The sequence below is a fragment of the Diadema antillarum genome, unplaced genomic scaffold (assembly GCF_040938485.1).
Source record: "Diadema antillarum isolate AM-2024a unplaced genomic scaffold, OU_Dant_1.0 scf00000180, whole genome shotgun sequence".
NCBI lineage: Eukaryota > Metazoa > Echinodermata > Echinoidea > Diadematoida > Diadematidae > Diadema > Diadema antillarum.
This window is the reverse complement of record NW_027271069.1, coordinates 3,427,126-3,445,235: the sequence shown is the minus strand read 5'-3', so window position 1 is coordinate 3,445,235 and position 18,110 is coordinate 3,427,126. Positions and strand designations below refer to the sequence as shown.

Sequence of the window (18,110 nt, the reverse complement as noted above, 5' to 3'; positions counted from 1 at the left end):
CCAGGTTTATATAATAATATTTTACCATTTGATACTGAAATTATACTTTTTCTCAATACCTTGAAAATTACTCAATGCATAAACTTATCAAAGGGTCAAAAGTCAAGTAAAAATCATCAGTTCCCCGAATACCTGCATTGAACCTAGTTCTAGGAAAGTGAACATTCAGCACATTTGTGGCAACCTGTCATTTTAATATTTTGCCAATAGTGTGAAACTGTCATCACACATTGTCAAGACATTGTACTATAGACCTATTAGGAGAACCATGCATTATGGCGGAGGCATACCAGTCGCCGTAGCGACATTTCTAGTTTTATCATATTATACCCTCGAAAAGTTTTGAGTGAAATTATTTTCATCTTTTCTTTTCTTCTTCTTTTTTTTTTTTTGAGAAGGGCGGGATTAGGGATATCTGTTGACACATGGCGTGATCAAGTCATGAGACAGACTCAATTTGATTATAATCTTCTCATATATCAAGATGAAAAACTTTCAAATTTCTCCTTCCACTTGTAAATTTATAAACGGTTTGCGTCTAATTATATCATGGCTTGCTGCAAGATAAATTGATTTGTACAACAGACCATTGGTTGCACTTTCGACTGCCCTGCAAGAAGGGACTGACGCGTTCCAATCTGGGAAGTAAGTCGACCATCCAGGTAGTCCCACACACTGCAGTGTCGCGCTGCCATTCAACATGAAGCCTTCGTCACAAGTAAGAGTTATCTTAGATCCAAACCTCGTGTGATTAGAGTCCCAATAACCATCAGACACAGGTCCAAGATGCTTGCAAAACCCGACAGACACTTTAGATGTAAGAGAAAAGTCGCCATCTTAAGTAAACTATACTGATAATAACGAAACAATGTACTATAATACTTAGCAAGAGCGAGAAAGTAAGCACTTTTTTCCCGTTCATATTTCTCATAGTAGAATAACAAAAAAAAAATTTAATGTACTATAAACCATATTACTGGCAATTTAATTGACTATCCACCCAATAGGTTGATACTGAGGGATACTTTACGCATGAGTTAACATATTCGTTTTTGTCCTCCAAGGCACAAAAATAAGAATTGCAGAAATTTACATTTTGTCATCAATTTGAAAATACCCTTCAAGACAGCAATGATTACAAAAGCCCAATTCAACGCAATAAGAGACCTGAATGAAATGCCAAAAATAAGTATTTTTTCACTTGTATCTCTTTATTTCCCGAAATTATGAAAGTTGAAAACTAAAAAAGGAAAATAGAAAAATTTCTGTCAACTCTATCTTCAAATGACATAAAGGAGTAAGCCGCAGAAGTGATAAAATGGAGAGAATTTTTCTTATTTCATTCTGTTTATTTCGGAGTTTAAGAATTCATGGGAGGAATAAGAAACTAAATAATCTTTCCAACTTCCCTAATTTGAAATAGCATTTCAAATTTCTACCACTTTTGTCAATAGTGCATCTTCTCTGATGTCATTTTGTAAAGTTTCCCTCTTTATTGACCTACCAAGTTGATAGTCAATCAAATTACCTTTTATATACCATACAAAACACTATAATATATATATCAAGCCAAATATTTTATGAGAAATATTAACTTTAAAAAAAGTGTTTTAAAGGGATCTTATAATTTTGGTTGAGACCTAATTTCAGGTTTCTATCATTTTTTGGTGAGATAATAAGAAACCTCTTATGAAATATGAAAGAGCATGTAATTCTATGAGAATTTCAATGTTTATTTGATGAGAATTGGTTTTGAAATGGCTGTGATATCAAAAAAATCAATTCTGATAAAGTGTGCATGGGACCCACACTTTATTACGATCTCTTTGTTTTGCTTTGTTTTTGGATATTTCAGTCATTCCAAAGCCGATTTTCATTTAATAAACTTTGAATTCCTCTTAAAATGGTATGTTCTGTACTATATCAAAAGTGTTTCCTTGGTATCTCGCAAAAAGTGAAAAGCCCAATTCTCATCTCCACCAATACTGTACCTTTAATCTCTCTTTTTGCCGTGTGTAATTATGACTAATATATATATACATATATACATGTAAATCGAAAAAGATAAGCTTATCATCAAAATAAAGATTAATATTTTACACCCAAATCTTCTGATATCATCGCCCAAATAAATATCTGACACATGACCCGCGTAATCACAAAACCTAACAATAAAAATGACAGAAGAAAGGAAGAAAATTCTTGTGAACTACATGTATATCACTAAAAAAAAAAATTGCACAAAACTAATGTAAAACCATATTTTCTATCTTAAGATACGGGAGAAATTAATATCTTAGAATTTTTTAAGTTCTTCAAGAGTTCTTTCTTATCAGTAGTTGTGAAGCAACAACATATGACTTACATTTTTATACAGTGACAATAACGTCCGTTAAATTAATGATGAATAGAGTTCTTTATCCCAGAAGCAATGATAAATCAAACAAGTTATAAACGAAAGTCTGAAAATCAGTACTGCTATTACTGCTGAAAATGTTATCCCCATGATCGGTCATAATGATATTTAGAGAATAATGAGAAAAGGAAAATTTTCTTACTGTTATGGATCGAATGGTTGTGATACTCACGGTTATAGAAACAATGGACTTGCTCGCTGGATCTTGCAGGTGTCCAAGAATGAGTAGAGCTCACGCTAGAAATGAAGTTGTTATTATATTCTTCTGGTCCATAACAACTACAATTTTTTCCATCACTCACAGCCTTGTCATAACTTCTGGTTTTCACTCTACAGTTGGATACACACTCTTCATTAGAATGGACTTTAAACCCGGAAACATATAAAGTCTGAAAAGCGTCACCATGGTCACGATCGCCCTGGTAGCACCCAAGGAATCCAGGTTCTGCATGGATATAAAAAAGATCCTTAAAATCTGAAAGCGATTTCTTAAAGCTGAATATTAATTGATCAACACTTGTGATACTTTCCTTGTGACATCAATCTCAATCAATCCCTTTAAAGGTTCCCGATTGTCGAAATAGTATAAAACCCCTGCCACAAATCTGTAAACGAGACGTGTTTTCTGTAGACCAATAATTATTTCCTTCTTCAATGTACATGGTATATAGATAGGCCTACGTCTATATTAAAGACCTGACCTCACGTTTTAAGACGAAGGAACCTCAGAACACTGGCGGAACACAGATGTGAGGCGGACAATTATCTTCGCACGAATACATGGAAGGCAAGATATGGGTGAGAGTCATAGCAAGGGAATCGTTATACACGATCGATAGACGAAATGGGTGCATTTACCCAGCACACCGAGCTCTTCTCCTCTATTAATTTTTTTTTGGATAAAAACAACACATAATATATATCATAAAATCGCTCTCACTTTTCATGCTCAATCTCACCTCGGCATCCGAGTCTCACAGTCTTGCTCCAGGAACACTCAGTTACTTCTGATAGACAATCCGTTACTCTTGCACTCCGACAGTCTGTGCATCGGTATAGCCGAAATCATTTACGAACTGTTTATCAACTTAACTTATTATTAAACTTTTATTATATTACACAACTATTAACTTATCAAGCATTATCTGCAGTTCGAATACGCGTTTGTCTTGCCTCTGAAACTTTGGCACTTTACCCAGAGGATCTGGACTATGTGGGAAGCACAAGATTCGAGGCAATATAATCGTATTGATTTATCTCAAGAATTCGTAACTTACGTATTTTCAATCTTCAAAATGTTTGAATTTACTTTTTAATACTCATTAACTTTGTTTAGTTATCCGATTTCATGAAATACAGAGGAAACATAATTGTCGCATGTATCTATGTGCATTGTATGTAGGCCTACCTTTAGAATATGAAAGAAACTGAGTCCTGTTTGATGTCCCTGTTCTTGACATAATCTGAGCTGAATAATATTTTACCGCTGGGAAGCCGAGCTCTCTGCAGACGAAATCAGCAGCTCTGATGTTAAAGCTATCACGATTGTCATAGCACACATATCTGTCTGACTCCAGGACCACAAAGCCATCCATGGGAGATGATCCTCCAACCAGCTTTACCGATGGTATTTCTTGAAATTGAATGAATATATATCTAAGGTTGAGTTTTTACTGAAACAATTGATGTAATAATGATATGAACAGTACATCATTCTAATTTCAAAATAATACATATAGGTCAAGTGACGCGTAGGCATAGTACGGGAACTAATAGCTCACCTTCATTCAAATTACAGAGATAAACTATTGCTCTTTATGTCAGAAACTTGTGTTTCTTCATGGGTGTGTATCACACAAACTATTGTCGAGATGCATAAGGGCCATCTTTATCGTGATAAGTTCACTCATATGCATGAGTCCTTCAAATGCACCTCACAATTTTCTATTGATAGTGTACTAAAAAAGACGATTTTTTTTTTTGGTTATATTGACGTATAAAATATGTTTCTCGATGAATAATGAGAATACAGAATAATGATCCTTACACAATATCGGTTTTGGCATGGCTGAGATATCCACAAACAAAGCAAAACAAAGTGGTCCTAATAAAAAGCTGGTCCCAACACCACTTATTAGAACCAGTTTGTATTTGGGTATCCAAGCCATTACAAAACCGGTTTTCATCAAATAAACTTGTAATACCTCTAAGAAGTGAACGCACTTTCATATTTCATATAGGCCTGAAACGTTTTCTAATTATTTTGCAAAAAGGTAAAACCTTAATCCCTATCTCAACCAAAACTACTTCATTCCTATAATACGTCATTCACTACGACGCATTTGCCTTTAGTCAATACACATATAGGACTATATTTTTTTTTTCTCAAAATAAAAGTAAGATTGAAATGCCCTTTTGCACGTTGTTCAGGGAACACGATGTTAAAAGTATAATAGAAAATCTAATATTCACTGTTTCTAAAAAGTATAATAGAAAATCTAATATTCACTGTTTTTATACTGGTATAGAGCTATTAATACTCACTCCCGTAACACTTCACTTTCAACATGAAATTCGCTGGGTTTGTTTGTAAGTTCCCATATACACGCACTTTCGTCTGATGTGCCAGTGACAAAACGGACGACGTCACATATTGCCCACTAATGACAGTCTGAAATGTTCTGGTAGATATTACATCCTCTATATAAAATGTCATCCATGCAGTATTGATAGACTGAATTTCAATGAGAAATCGCCGTCCTAGAGGTGCGTGTATAACCCAGCTACTGTTGGCGATGCATTCTCTATCACACCATATGTCGAGGTCTAGCGGCTTGCCCGAGCAGTTGACGGTAAAATCTGCAGGCGAAAGAAACGGGCGCAAAGGGAGAATTTTGAAGTAAATATCAAATCTTGTATCGTGTACAATGGAAATAACATGCTCATATAATAATGTTGAGCACTCATAACAGGACTTTTATTTGGTCATTCACAATTATCTTGTAAGAAATCATTCTTGTTATATCGTATACTCCATTCACAATTCACTCACATTCACTGACACTACTTTTTAGGAAATTCATTTCTGTACCAATACAGGGCTAACTATAAGGTATTATCATGCAGTACATTTAACAAATAAGCAATGTTTCTCGGTTGATTAGAGCGTTAAAGTATACGATGAAGTAGTACCTTATTACAACAAATATCGAGACAATAATATATTAGAAAACTGGAATTGATAAGATGCTATATGATTTCTTTCTTTATTGCCATACACACACAGGCATGCCTGAGGAAAAAAAAAATGAGAAGCGTTAAAAATACGACAAAATTACAAGAAACAATATAGTTATAATAGTTAAATACTTACCCATCGTGTTGCTTTCCGTGGTTGAGGAGGTGAGCAACGACTCGTAGAGCAAGAAACAGGCAATCAACAGGACCGCAGGAGGCATTCTTGATCTTTGTTTCATGAATAAGAAAGTAAATCGTGTATCAGTCCCTCTTTATCGGCATATAAGATTAAAGAGAAAATCCAATTTAACAAGGAATATCCCGGCATCCAGGTGTTGAATAAATGTGAAAGCATAAGCCTAGTCTTAAATACGACGAGAATGTATGATAGTTCAAAATGATGTCCCTCCGTGCGTTGTGGAAAAGTTTGATGATAAATTCAATGCTGATAATGTCCTTCATGGTGTCATTGCATGGAGGAAGGCGCCCGAGCTTGCGCGAGCATGTACTTGGTAACTCACTATAGCTGTATAGTTGTGTGAAACTAAAAGTCGGTCGCTTTTGTTCAGTAGGCCCTATACAGTGGTTGGTTGGCTGCTTCGGTTTTAATACTTTCCGAGAGATCATTATCATTATGTTTCTTCCTATGAGCATTAAAATTTTAGTAATTCAACGACAAGGATGCCCGCCCACCTCCGTGTCCTCAATCTTCCAGTTCTATTTTTCTTGTCCAATTGCCTAAATATAACATGTATAATACCCCCTCATATCCCAACTGATGTCAATACAGAAATCCATATCAAACCCGTTCGGACATAGTTCTATGGTCATTGAATATTAAAGTCTCATATCTTTTTACGTAAAAGTGACATCAGTCGCAAAACAGCAAATGAAGATGAGGTGTTGATGCCATCTAACAAATCTCTGTTCGATATTCTTTACATTAATGAAAATGGGGATGTTGTCCAAAAATGAAAACACGAGATTATTAAACAGAGGGCGAAGGTACGGGATGTGAGTTTTCTTCGGTTTTTCTCCCTCTGTTCAAATGAAATTTGTAAGATCGCAGTAAATAATGTTGCTTACCTACATTTAAACAAACATGTCGGGGGGGGGGGGGGATGAGCGGAAATCTACCTAGCATCAACTGCTTCCCGGGCAGCGCTACTACCAAAAGGCTATCCCTATGTATACCCCTGGTTGCCGACGGTTACATGATATAAAGTGGAATATATCTATATAAGCCCCAAAATTCCGACTTTGTTATGCTCATCATAGTTCAAGGCAGACAATGCATATCAAATGAAAGTAAGAGGTTATTAAACACAGGGGTGAAGGTATGAAGTATGAGTTTTCCTCAATTTGTCTGCACTCTGTAGAAATGATTATTGTAAGACTGCAACTGCTTATGCTCTGCATTTTTCCAGAAATATTTGTTAAAATGTAGATTATAGCATTTGCGATCTTGATACAATAAGTTTCATTTGTACAGTATAGGAAACAAATTTATAGGAGTATCTCATATGCCATAGGGTAATGTTGATGTTTTCATTTGTTGTTGTTTTTTAGTGTGTGCTTTTTTTTCAAAGTGGTAATCCACTATAGTATAGGCAGAAGTAAATGATCCCTCCTTATGGGATAGTAATGTGAGTTTTTACAACCTCACAATAGGTTGACAGCAACCATGCAGTTCACTCCTTCTTGCTTTGCTTAATTGTTAAAAGAAGAAATTCAAGTACCAATGTCATTATTTTGTTTCAAGTTGAATTTCCCTTAAACCACTCTTCGCTTTGATACCACGCAAATTATTTGTCAGCTTGTGAACATGGACAGACTGACTGATGCTTCACTTAAAGGACAAGTTCACCTTTATGCACTCGTGGATTGATTGAATACACCAATATCAGTAAAAGACGCCAGTAAAAGTTTGACAAAACTCGGAGAATCCCTTCAAGCTAATAAATATTGTTAAAGTTTTTGTGCAAATACCGCCGAATGAGAAGACACGATACCACAGTTTACGATGTCACGTGCGTAACACGATATATAGTGAAAATATAAAAAGAACTAGACTTGGAATTTGTCAAGACTGACAAATTAGGTGATCCGATTTGTTTTAATCGATGATTCGAGTCCTGATCGCAATAGGCATGACCATATAGGTTTCATCTGTGTTTAGAGACATTGGCCGTGTGATGTTTGGATTCCCATTTAGAAAAGAGAGTCAGGTCTGCCATCTTTGGTACCAAATTCGGTATACACTATAACGAAGATACAGAATGAAGTATATTTGACCATTGACCCAACTTTGCGCAGCCAAGATGGCATCTGAGCAAAAAGTGGTTATTTTGTGAAATGATTCTTGTAACATGGTCTTTGCGTGTGGAAAATACGGGAAAGATAGGACATGTATTCACCAAGATACAGGTTGAAACATTTATGACCTTTGACCCTAATTTACATACCCAAGATGGTGTCTGATCAAGTAGTTGTTATTTTATGAAATAAAGTACGTGACATGACCTAAACATGTGCAAAATATGGGCGTGATAGGGGCTGGTTTTTTTAACTTATTGCAAAGAAAGTGGCATAAAGAAAGAAATATCTCAATACATCGAAGATAAGTATAATTTCAACCAAGTTTTTTGACGTGATATCGGCGCCGTATGAAAAAATGGAGGGTATAGTCGCGATAGCCCAAAGTCTGAGCTACAACATATTAAAATCTGGGAGAAATTCACGAAAGAGTAAGTGAGCTAGTGTTCGATAAAGACCGTCATGTCAATTTTCATTTCCAGAAAAATTCCCTCCCGTAGAGATAACACGTAAACTGGTTAAATTTGACAAGGTTACATTATATCTATTTTCACGAGGTGAAGACATCATCCGATTAAAACTTTGATTGAACAAAACTTAAAGAGTATTACATTGGCTACAACATACTGAAATCTGGAAGAAATTCACCGAAGGGTAATTGAGCTAGTCGTCGATAAAGACAATCATGTCAATTTTCACATCTAGACAAATTCCCTCCCATAGAGATAACACGTCATAATGAAGATAAAGAAAGAAGTACATATGACCTTTGACCCTACTTTGCACAGACAAGATGGCGTCTGAGCAAAAAGTAGTTACTTTGTGAAATGATTCTTGTAACATGGTCTTTAAGTATGCAAAATATGGGAAAGATAAGACATGTATTCACCAAGATACAGGATGAAACATTTTTGACCTTTGACCCTAATTTACATACCCAAGAAGGTACCCGATCAAGTAGTTGTTATTTTATGAAATAATGTACGTGACATAAACTAAACATGTGCAAAATATTGGGCTGATAGAGCTTGTTTTTCTTGAGTTATTGCAAAGAAAGTTGCAGAAAGAAAGGAATATGAAAATACATGGAAGATAAGCTTTAATTTCAACCAAGTTTTTGGGCATGATGCCGACTCCGTATGAAAAAACAAAGGGCACATTTACGATAGCCCAAAGTCTCAGCTACAACATACTAAAATATGGGAGAAATTCACCGAAGCATAAGTGAGCTAGTGCTCGATAAAGATAGTCATGTCAGTTTTCATTTCCAGAAAAACTGCACTCCCATAGAGATAACACGTAAACTGGTCAAATTTAACAATGTTACTTTTAATCCCTTTTTACGAGGTGATGCCGTCATCCAATCAAATTGTTGTTATTATATATCTGAAAGACCATTTAATAAGCTACAACATATTGAAATTTGGACGAAAATCAACTAAAGAATAAGTGAGATATGCTTGAATGAACTTGAAATTTGATGACGTCATTTTGAAAATTTACTTTTTTAACTTTATTAAGAAATTTGATATATTTCAATCATTTTTCCAGCATTGCCAACCCATGAAATGACATGTACAACTCATCAGCTTTCAGAATATGTAAAAAAAAATGGGGGGTCACCGTCCATCCTGACGAGTAAAATTGGATTTAAAATTGGCAGTTTTTTGGCATTGTTGCACTGTATATCGCCATTGACGCGCGCGCGGAATTTCAACTTTGACGGACCCGTATGACGTCATCTTGAGTCGGATTGACTTGAAACTTGGTAGAAATATTCCTTGACATTTCACACATCCGATCAAAGTGAAAAAACGGGAAATTTTCATTGCATATGAGCTGTGCGTGCGTATATGTGCGCGCGCGTACGCGTCCGTCCGATTTTTTCAATTTTTCAAAAAATGCTCCAAATGGTCTGAAACGTATGCAAAAAAAATTTGAGCTTGATTGGAGCATACAAATATTTCAACGCGCGCGTACGCGCACGTCTTTACGATGCGAGGAATTTTGAAAATATGGGTAGAATTCCCTTGAATTGAAATTTATGTGACGTAAATTTCATTGAGAAATTCCACTCCATTAATGAGATATGATTGAAAATGTGTTTTCATATAATGACGTCATAGTGACGTCACGGTCGACTGATCACTACGATTTTACTTGACATGTCGTCTTTGGGACATGATACACATATGGTATAAGTTTGACATTCATAGGCAATGCACTTTCTGAGCTCATCTCTACACAACTTTTGCGGAGAAATAAAGAAGAAGAAGAAGAAGAAGAAGAAGAACAAAGAATCAGTACAGATACAGAAGGTGATCCGAGAGGATTCTCGGATCACCTAATTCCACAACACAACATATATAGATTTTTTTTAAGTACACATTTCCTATTGTTGCTGATGTAAGTTGAGAACAGTACTCCTGCCTTCTGAAAGAGACAAGTCAACTGCATGTTATTTTATTGTTAAAGCAAGAAAAGTCCAAATATGAACATTTTTCGTTACGTTTTCTTCATATCGTTCTATACACGTGGCATCAATGTATAGTATTCTCATCAGGCGATGGTGGCACTGAAACTTCACAAATTCCCAAATTTTGAGCGGATTGTCCACTTTTCCTTAAACTTCCCCCAATGTGCTTTTCTGATATCACCACGTTTTCTCAATCAACTTGTCCTTTAACGCGCCGGGGACTGTGAGGGATTCATCTTCTTTTCTTGACGTAGTTTTTTTTTTTTCCTCGTGATAACCTTTTCTACATTAGCCTTCATATCCTTTAATACCGTTTAGATGTCTAGAATAAAACTGATTATTGTGCTTCTGTCTATTCGTGAGACTAGACTATCTTCAGGAGCATTGTCAAGCACGTTACAATATTGCTAAACTATATACGTATAGTCCTTTCGAGCTATTCAATTTTAATCTTCCGTGTGATCATTATTGCTCAAGGACATTTTAATTGTTCATTAATATGAAAAATGTCTTTGAAGCATGACAATCCTCACGACTGCCATTTCGTTGGTTTCACTTTTGACAAATAAATCTAAATTACCGCTATCGACATAATCCTGAATAGGTAAACGAGGTGAACATGGGATTGTGTGCGTATAGTGCGTTCTCGTACGTGAGCCTCCTTTGCGTATTATAGTGTCGAACTCATGGGTTTTATAATATTTGACTAGTGTCGAACTCATGGTGGTATAATAACTCATGAGCTGTATAACTCGTGAGCTGTATGACTCATGGACCTATATATTTTCAATGTCGGTCTCGCGGGCTGTATGACTCGTGGGTGTCTGTCTCATGGGATGAATCCTACTCACTACGTACTACCTCTTTTGCATTCATTATTTTTCAGCACTCATCGAATGTGCGAACATTGGAAAAATCACCAAAAACTTTAAAGGACAAGTCCACCTTCATGTTTGGATCAAGTGAGCACAGCAAAATGAGTATAATTAAGATTGGTGAATCTGTTCAAAAGTTATGAATTTTTGAAGTTTCTGCACAATCACTCCTGGATGAGAAGACAACTACAACGTATTGGATGTTTCAGTGAGTTTTTTTTTTTTTTTTTGTAAGTTTCATCTCTCCACTTGTAGCCTACATAACAGAAAATAAGTATAACAATGTCAAACATATTTTTCACAAGTCATAAAAATATAAACAAAATTTAACATTGCAAGTATATTATCTTGTGAAAAAATACACGAATTTCATTGTACAGATCTTTAAGTGTATGGGTGGGGAGACCGTTATCAAAAAGGAAAATGCATGACTTGGATAACGGCCTCTGCACATACATACCTTGTTACAATAATTGTTTTTTTTTTTTTAACTAAGGGAACGGAATACACACACCTAGAACATGTAATGTAAGTCTTAAAATATCATTTACATTTCATTTGACCAAAATAACGAGGTGGGATGTATAAAGACGAAAAACCCGAAAAAAAGGACCCGAATAGGGAAGAGTAGAGAGAAGACAGGAGAGTAGAGAAGAGAAAAGAAGAAAAGCGATGAGATGTCACAAGCGAAGAACGATATAAAGAAACTATAAAGCGATTTTCACAAAATGTCACTTTTTGAAAAAAGATACAAATTCCCTCCACTCACTACTGACCTGTAAAGAGTAATACATGTATTATTCTCCCCGACTTCTGAATGAGGCGAGTCGAATGTTCTTTTATTTCCTTTACATCGTTCTACGCAATCATGAAAAGCTGTAGTTAGTCTTCTCATTCAGCAGTGACTGAGCAGAAACTGCGAAAATTCATAGATTTTGAACGGATTGTCCGATTTTCCTCAAACTCTCACTGATGTGTTCGACTAATACTACTGCGTTCACTTAACCCATATAACATAAGGAAAAGCAAGGAACAAATTATATTCAGTATATTCCCTGAAGAGGACAGTGGTGACTGAAGAGAATATCTATTTCCTCTGATGTAAATCATCCTGTCTTTGAAATTATTTAAAGTTCTTGGAAAGTTATGTAGGCATATCATTCAGTTTAATGGGCATGATTGTTAGTCATACCCACTCTAACAGTATAAAGCACCTACTTTCGCTTTTCTTTTTCTGAGGCATGTGAATTCAAATTCCCTGTGGAAGAGTTTTTAAACTTATATCGTTGGACAATGGTTTGATTTATGTATATATATATATATATATATATATATATATATATATATATAATATATATATATATATATATATAAATTCTATGGAAACTGTTTAAATGCAACTTTTTCCCGAAAATATATATATATATATTTTTCATTTTGTTTTACTGATCTAAACTGGGCATAAATTGCTCCTTCAAATATATATAGGCCTATATATATTCCATATTATATTTATATAAGATGTGATTTTATATCTTTGAACTTGGGTTGTACAGGACCTTGATATAAAACAGCATTGACCAACCATCTGCCAACTGATCTTGTTATCCTGTGAAAATGTGTGGAAATAGATAAATGAATATAGTTAGCATATGCACAAAATTTACGGATAAAGGTCAGGATAGCAAACTGTACCTGGTCGTTAGGTTTACACATAGGCATATAGCAGTGCAGCATGCTATCATGGAGTTTTCTAAATATTCATATATATATTATAGATACTATATCTCATCGCATACTAAGCCTACTTGTAGTGAGAATATTGAAACGTATAGAATACAACGAGTCATTAAGAGACCTTCTCTCGGTACAGTTGTAATTATGTAATTCTTTTCATTTTGTACACTGCATTTTATACAAAGTACTCATGTAAACAGCATATCAACTATCACTGATTTATCCCGGTTTACCCATGAACAACAATCTTAAAGTTGCCCTCTGCAAAATTACCTCTGGCTATATGACTTTTATTCATTTCTGTGAAAACCACATAGTACATCGATGTAGCTGTAACTGTACAAGTTGTTTTGACAAATTATCTGCAGTTCTCAGCATAACTATACGTTCATGAGCAGGTTGAAGTAAACAATCGGCAGAACGTGCATTAACTTCGAAGTTGTACTTGATGCGTATGAGAGTTGGGAGACAATACATGTAGAAATAATTATAAAAGAATTCGAAGGCTTTTTATAGTGTGTATGAAGGCATAAATAAAGGCATGGTTCTCTCAATGATACTTGGTTTTCACTTTGTAGGAGTTGCACATCGAATTTTGAAAACAATTCTAAAAAGTATTTTATATGTAACCGGAGATTGATGGCTGGTAGATTTTGCTTGTGCCTATCGTTAACAAGGCTTCTTCCTTGTCTTTAATCTTGTTTCTTTTTCTTTCTTTTTTTCTTTTGTTGAAATACTGCTTATCCCTTTTATGTCTTCTTCTTTACTCTTCCTTCTCTTCTTTTACTCTTTTTTGTGATAAAAACGCATTTTTCATTTAGACCCACTCTGAAATATATGTCATTAAAATTCACTCACAATAAACACAACACAAACAGATGAAGGCAAAAGGCACTACTGTACTATGGAAAGCTATATTCCCACACGTGCGAACTCAAGGCCAGGTTCATTAGCTAGGCTAATTATATTCATGACGTAACCGCTGTTGGGGTTCTTGTAAATATGGCGGTCCACCATCGACAACCGAGCAACTCTCGAAGAAAAGTTCAGGTAAATGTTATTCATTCAGTAATGAGAAAAGAAACTATGAGGCAGAGAGCACTAAACCATTATCGGACGATACAATATATGATATGTAGGGGTTAAGTTCAGAGAGTATTCTCTTCGTCTACGAAACATCGAACGGTTCGAGTGCAACATCTTAAGTGTAGTCCCACATGCCCATATTCATGTTTGTTATGAAGCCAGCTACTATAGTTTGTGCACTGCACACAGTGCACTGTGGCGAGCATTCGCGTGCATTCTATTATGTCTGGATCTGGATCTGGTGAGATACTGCACAAACTCCACATCAGGGATATAAACGTGCAGGCGTGGTCGAGTGAGCGGAGCGTTTATATTTTGTAATGTGCTTTTTGGATAATTTTCCCCAAGTCAAATGAATATAACTTCCGTTTGAATGAGTTTAGACTGGGAGCTTCTCTGATATCCGGTGGAAGGAGATTCCATTCAGCACAGGTTCTCGGGAATAAAGAATACTTATAACAATCTTTTGATGTTTTTAACTTTCTGAAGAAAATAGACTGTTGTTGCCTTGTCGTCCTGCTGTTTTCCAGTGGACTTGATTGTAGATGAGACGTATCCAGAGCATTTAAATTGTAGATCGATTTATAGAGTAATGTCAGTCTAAGGCAGTAAGGGCAGCCCTACGATGTTCAAGTGGTTTCCACTCAAGGCGTTCAAGCATGTCAGTGACACTGGAGGTTCTTTGGCGGATGTTGAGGACAAATCTGGCAGATCGTCGTTGAATGGCTTCCAGTTGAGTTATATATTCTTTCTGGTATGGGTCCCAAACTGATGCGCAGTACTCTAGTCTGGGTCGTACGAGGGTTTTGTAGGCGATGGATTTAACTTTTGACGAGCAACTGAAGAGATTTCTTCTCAGGAGGCCAAGGATTTGGTTTCCTTTTGAAGATACACCTCGAATGTGATTTGCCCAGTTCAATTTATTGTTTAATTGGATCCCTAAGTAAGTGTGATCTGTAACAGCCTCCAAGATGGTTTCTCCAATATAATAAGTTGCCTTAATTAGGTTCTTTTTATGTGAAATGTGCATAACGAAGCATTTTGTTTTGTTGAATCTCATCTGCCATTGTTGTTCCCACGTTCTCAGACGATCAAGATCCGTTTGAATAGCCTGACTATCTTGTGTAGTGTGGATCTCCTTGTACATAATACAGTCGTCTGCTAATAATCGAATTGTTGAAGAAGAGTCATTAGACTAGAGATGTCATTTATATAGAGAAGAAAAAAGAGCGGTCCGAGAACGGTACCCTGTGGAACTCCGGACAGAACTGGTACTGACGTAGATGCGACACCTTCGATTATTACTTGTTGGGTTCGTTTTGTGAGGAAATTTCTGATCCATGTCAAGAGGGCACCCCGAATTCCAATGTTGTGGAGCTTGTAGAGGAGTCGTTCATGGGGAACTAAGTCAAATGCTTTGCTGAAATCCATAATTATTAAGTCTACTTGCCCTTTGTTGTCTAAAATTTTGGTGAGGTCATCAATAAGAAGAGCCAACTGTGTCTCGCAGGAATGCTTCTTCCGAAAACCGTGTGGGTTTTCGTTCAAAATGCCATGGTATTCGATGAAGGACATGATGTTCGTGTGTATAATGTGTTCAAGAACCTTGCACGTTATTGAGGTTAACGAAATGGGACGATAATTACTGACATCTGAACGATTTCCCTTTTTATACAAGGGCGTAATGTTAGCTTGGAGCCAGTCTTCTGGGACATCTCCGGTAGAGAGGGATTTCTGGAAAATTGTTGTTAGGACAGGTGCTACACTGGATGCACATTCTTTCAAAACCCTAGCTGAGATTCCGTCTGGGCCTGGAGATTTCTGGGGGTCCAAGTTATTCAAGAGCTTTTCAACTCCTTCTACAGTGACTGTGATAGGTGCCATAGCTGGAGAGTCTCCACTATTTGTGGATATTGGAGGAGCATTCATGGTGTCTTCCTTTGTGAAGATAGACTGGAAGTGCTTGTTGAGTAACGAAGCTTTCTCTAAGGCTGTAGTTGCAAATCCGTTTACCGTTTTTAAGGGTGCGATACCTGAAAAGTTTTGTCGAGAGTTCTTGATGTAACGCCAGAAAGGTTTTACATTTCCAAGTTCTAAACTATGCCCGATGTCTGACAGGAACTGAGACCTGGATTTGCGAATACTCCTATCTAATTCACGGCGATATTTCCTGAATTCTGTGTTAGTAGCAGTAGTCTGGAACTTTTTAGCCTTGTTGTACAAACGTTGTTTGCGTCTAATCCCTCTGATGTGGGAACGATGAATCCATGGTGCCTGAGAACATTTCCTAGATAGACCAGTGGGTATATGTTTCTCTATTGAAGAAGAAATTGTGTCTTTGAAACAACACCATAATTCATTCACACTTGATTGTTTGATGGCATCTTCTGTGAGAGATTCACCAAATAATCTAATATCTTCGTTAATTTTATCAAAGTTACCCTTTTTGTACAGGTATACCTTTCGACGTGGGCATTTCACTTTTTGTCTAGACAACGCGATATCAGTGAGGACGGCGTCGTGGTCACTCAAGCCAGGTATTATAGTAACGTCTTGAATGAAGGAGGGAGTGTTTGTGAATACTAAATCAAGAACATTTCCATCTCTAGTAGGGGACGTAACAACTTGAGTTAGGTTATAATCAAGGGCCATGTCCAGGAGCTTTCTGCTGACCGAGGGACATTTGCCTCCAGGTAAAAAGGTGTTGTTGGACCAGTTAATGTCTGGAAGATTTAGGTCACCACATAACCAGATGTGACCGTTGCGAGGAATTTTGCTCAGGATTGAATCAAGCTGATCAATACAGTCCATGTCTTTTGTTTTACAACCTGTATCAGGTCTGTAAAACACACCCAGGTACATAGTTTGGTGTCCCTTTGTGTGTATGCTCACCCAAACCGATTCACACTGTGCTGTAAGGTGTGGTTCTTCACATGCAATCAGTTCAGATTTAATGGCCAGCAGGACTCCGCCACCTAGTGTGCCTCTGTCTTTTCTGTAAACTTGGTATTCAGTTGAAAAAAATTCATGAGAGAAGACAGAGTCATCAAGCCATGTCTCTGTTCCAAATATTACGTCAGGATGTTCTTTTTCAATCAGGGCTTGTAGTGTTGCCACTTTATTTTTGATACTCTGGAAGTTGATATTTAGAAACTTAATCGATTGTTTCTCTTGTTTCTTGTTGTCCTTTTTTGGTCGATACTTCGGGGAGGAGGATGCAACTGGAGTGCCTATGTTGGTATTGTTGGTTGAACTGGACGACAAGTCAGACAGGCAGGCAAAGGAGTTTTCATCTTCAAGAATTTGTGTATCAAATAATGACGAGCCGAAATTTGGGAGGCCACAATTATCGCATATCCAAGAATAAGAAGAATTGCCTAGGATTTGGAAAATCTGGGAGCTCATTTGTATACATTCCTAATATGAAGCCAAGTGTCACAGTTATCGCATGCAATACAATCTTGCTTCCACTTGCATGCTTTGGTACATACACCGCACGGGTATTTCACAGGGCCAGGGTTTAAGTTTACATCCCATGCAAGAATATTGGCTAGGAGTAACAATGGGAGCCTGCCCTTTGGATATCCAAGGAAGGGTTTAAATCTGCATTTTAATCCAGAACCAGGAAAGGGGTTATTTGCGCAGGAGACAGACAACGTATATAAAAAGCGGGGGAGATGGGGTGTCTGAAAAATGTTGGCTGTTGCTGTGACAGGACCAGCACCAGAAAAGGATTTTGAGGTGCAAGTTGTACTCAGCGGTGGTGCTCTTGTTGCTAGCTTGTGTTCTGAGTTGGTATTCAAGAGCACAAAGTACAGAGTGCAGAATAAGGCTGGCAATAGATTGATGCGAGAGACTCTATCACGATGCATGATACCACGATGTTCAACAAGGCAAGGTAAAATTATTGCAGACAATCAACAACAGTTGTAATACTCAGTCTCAGGGGGATCACAGTCGAATACTT

At 36.7% G+C, this 18,110-nt stretch overlaps 1 protein-coding gene across 1 annotated transcript in view; it reads left to right on the top strand.

Annotated features, from left to right (window-relative positions):
- Window positions 1–14,052: 14,052 nt before the first annotated feature.
- Window positions 14,053–18,110, top strand: part of LOC139723088 (WD repeat-containing protein 48-like) — a 31,414-nt gene continuing 27,356 nt past the window's right edge. The window contains exon 1 of the mRNA XM_071634358.1: window positions 14,053–14,107. Within this exon, the coding sequence (XP_071490459.1) occupies window positions 14,060–14,107 (48 nt within the window). The 5' untranslated portion in view covers window positions 14,053–14,059. The remainder of the gene's footprint in view (window positions 14,108–18,110) is intronic.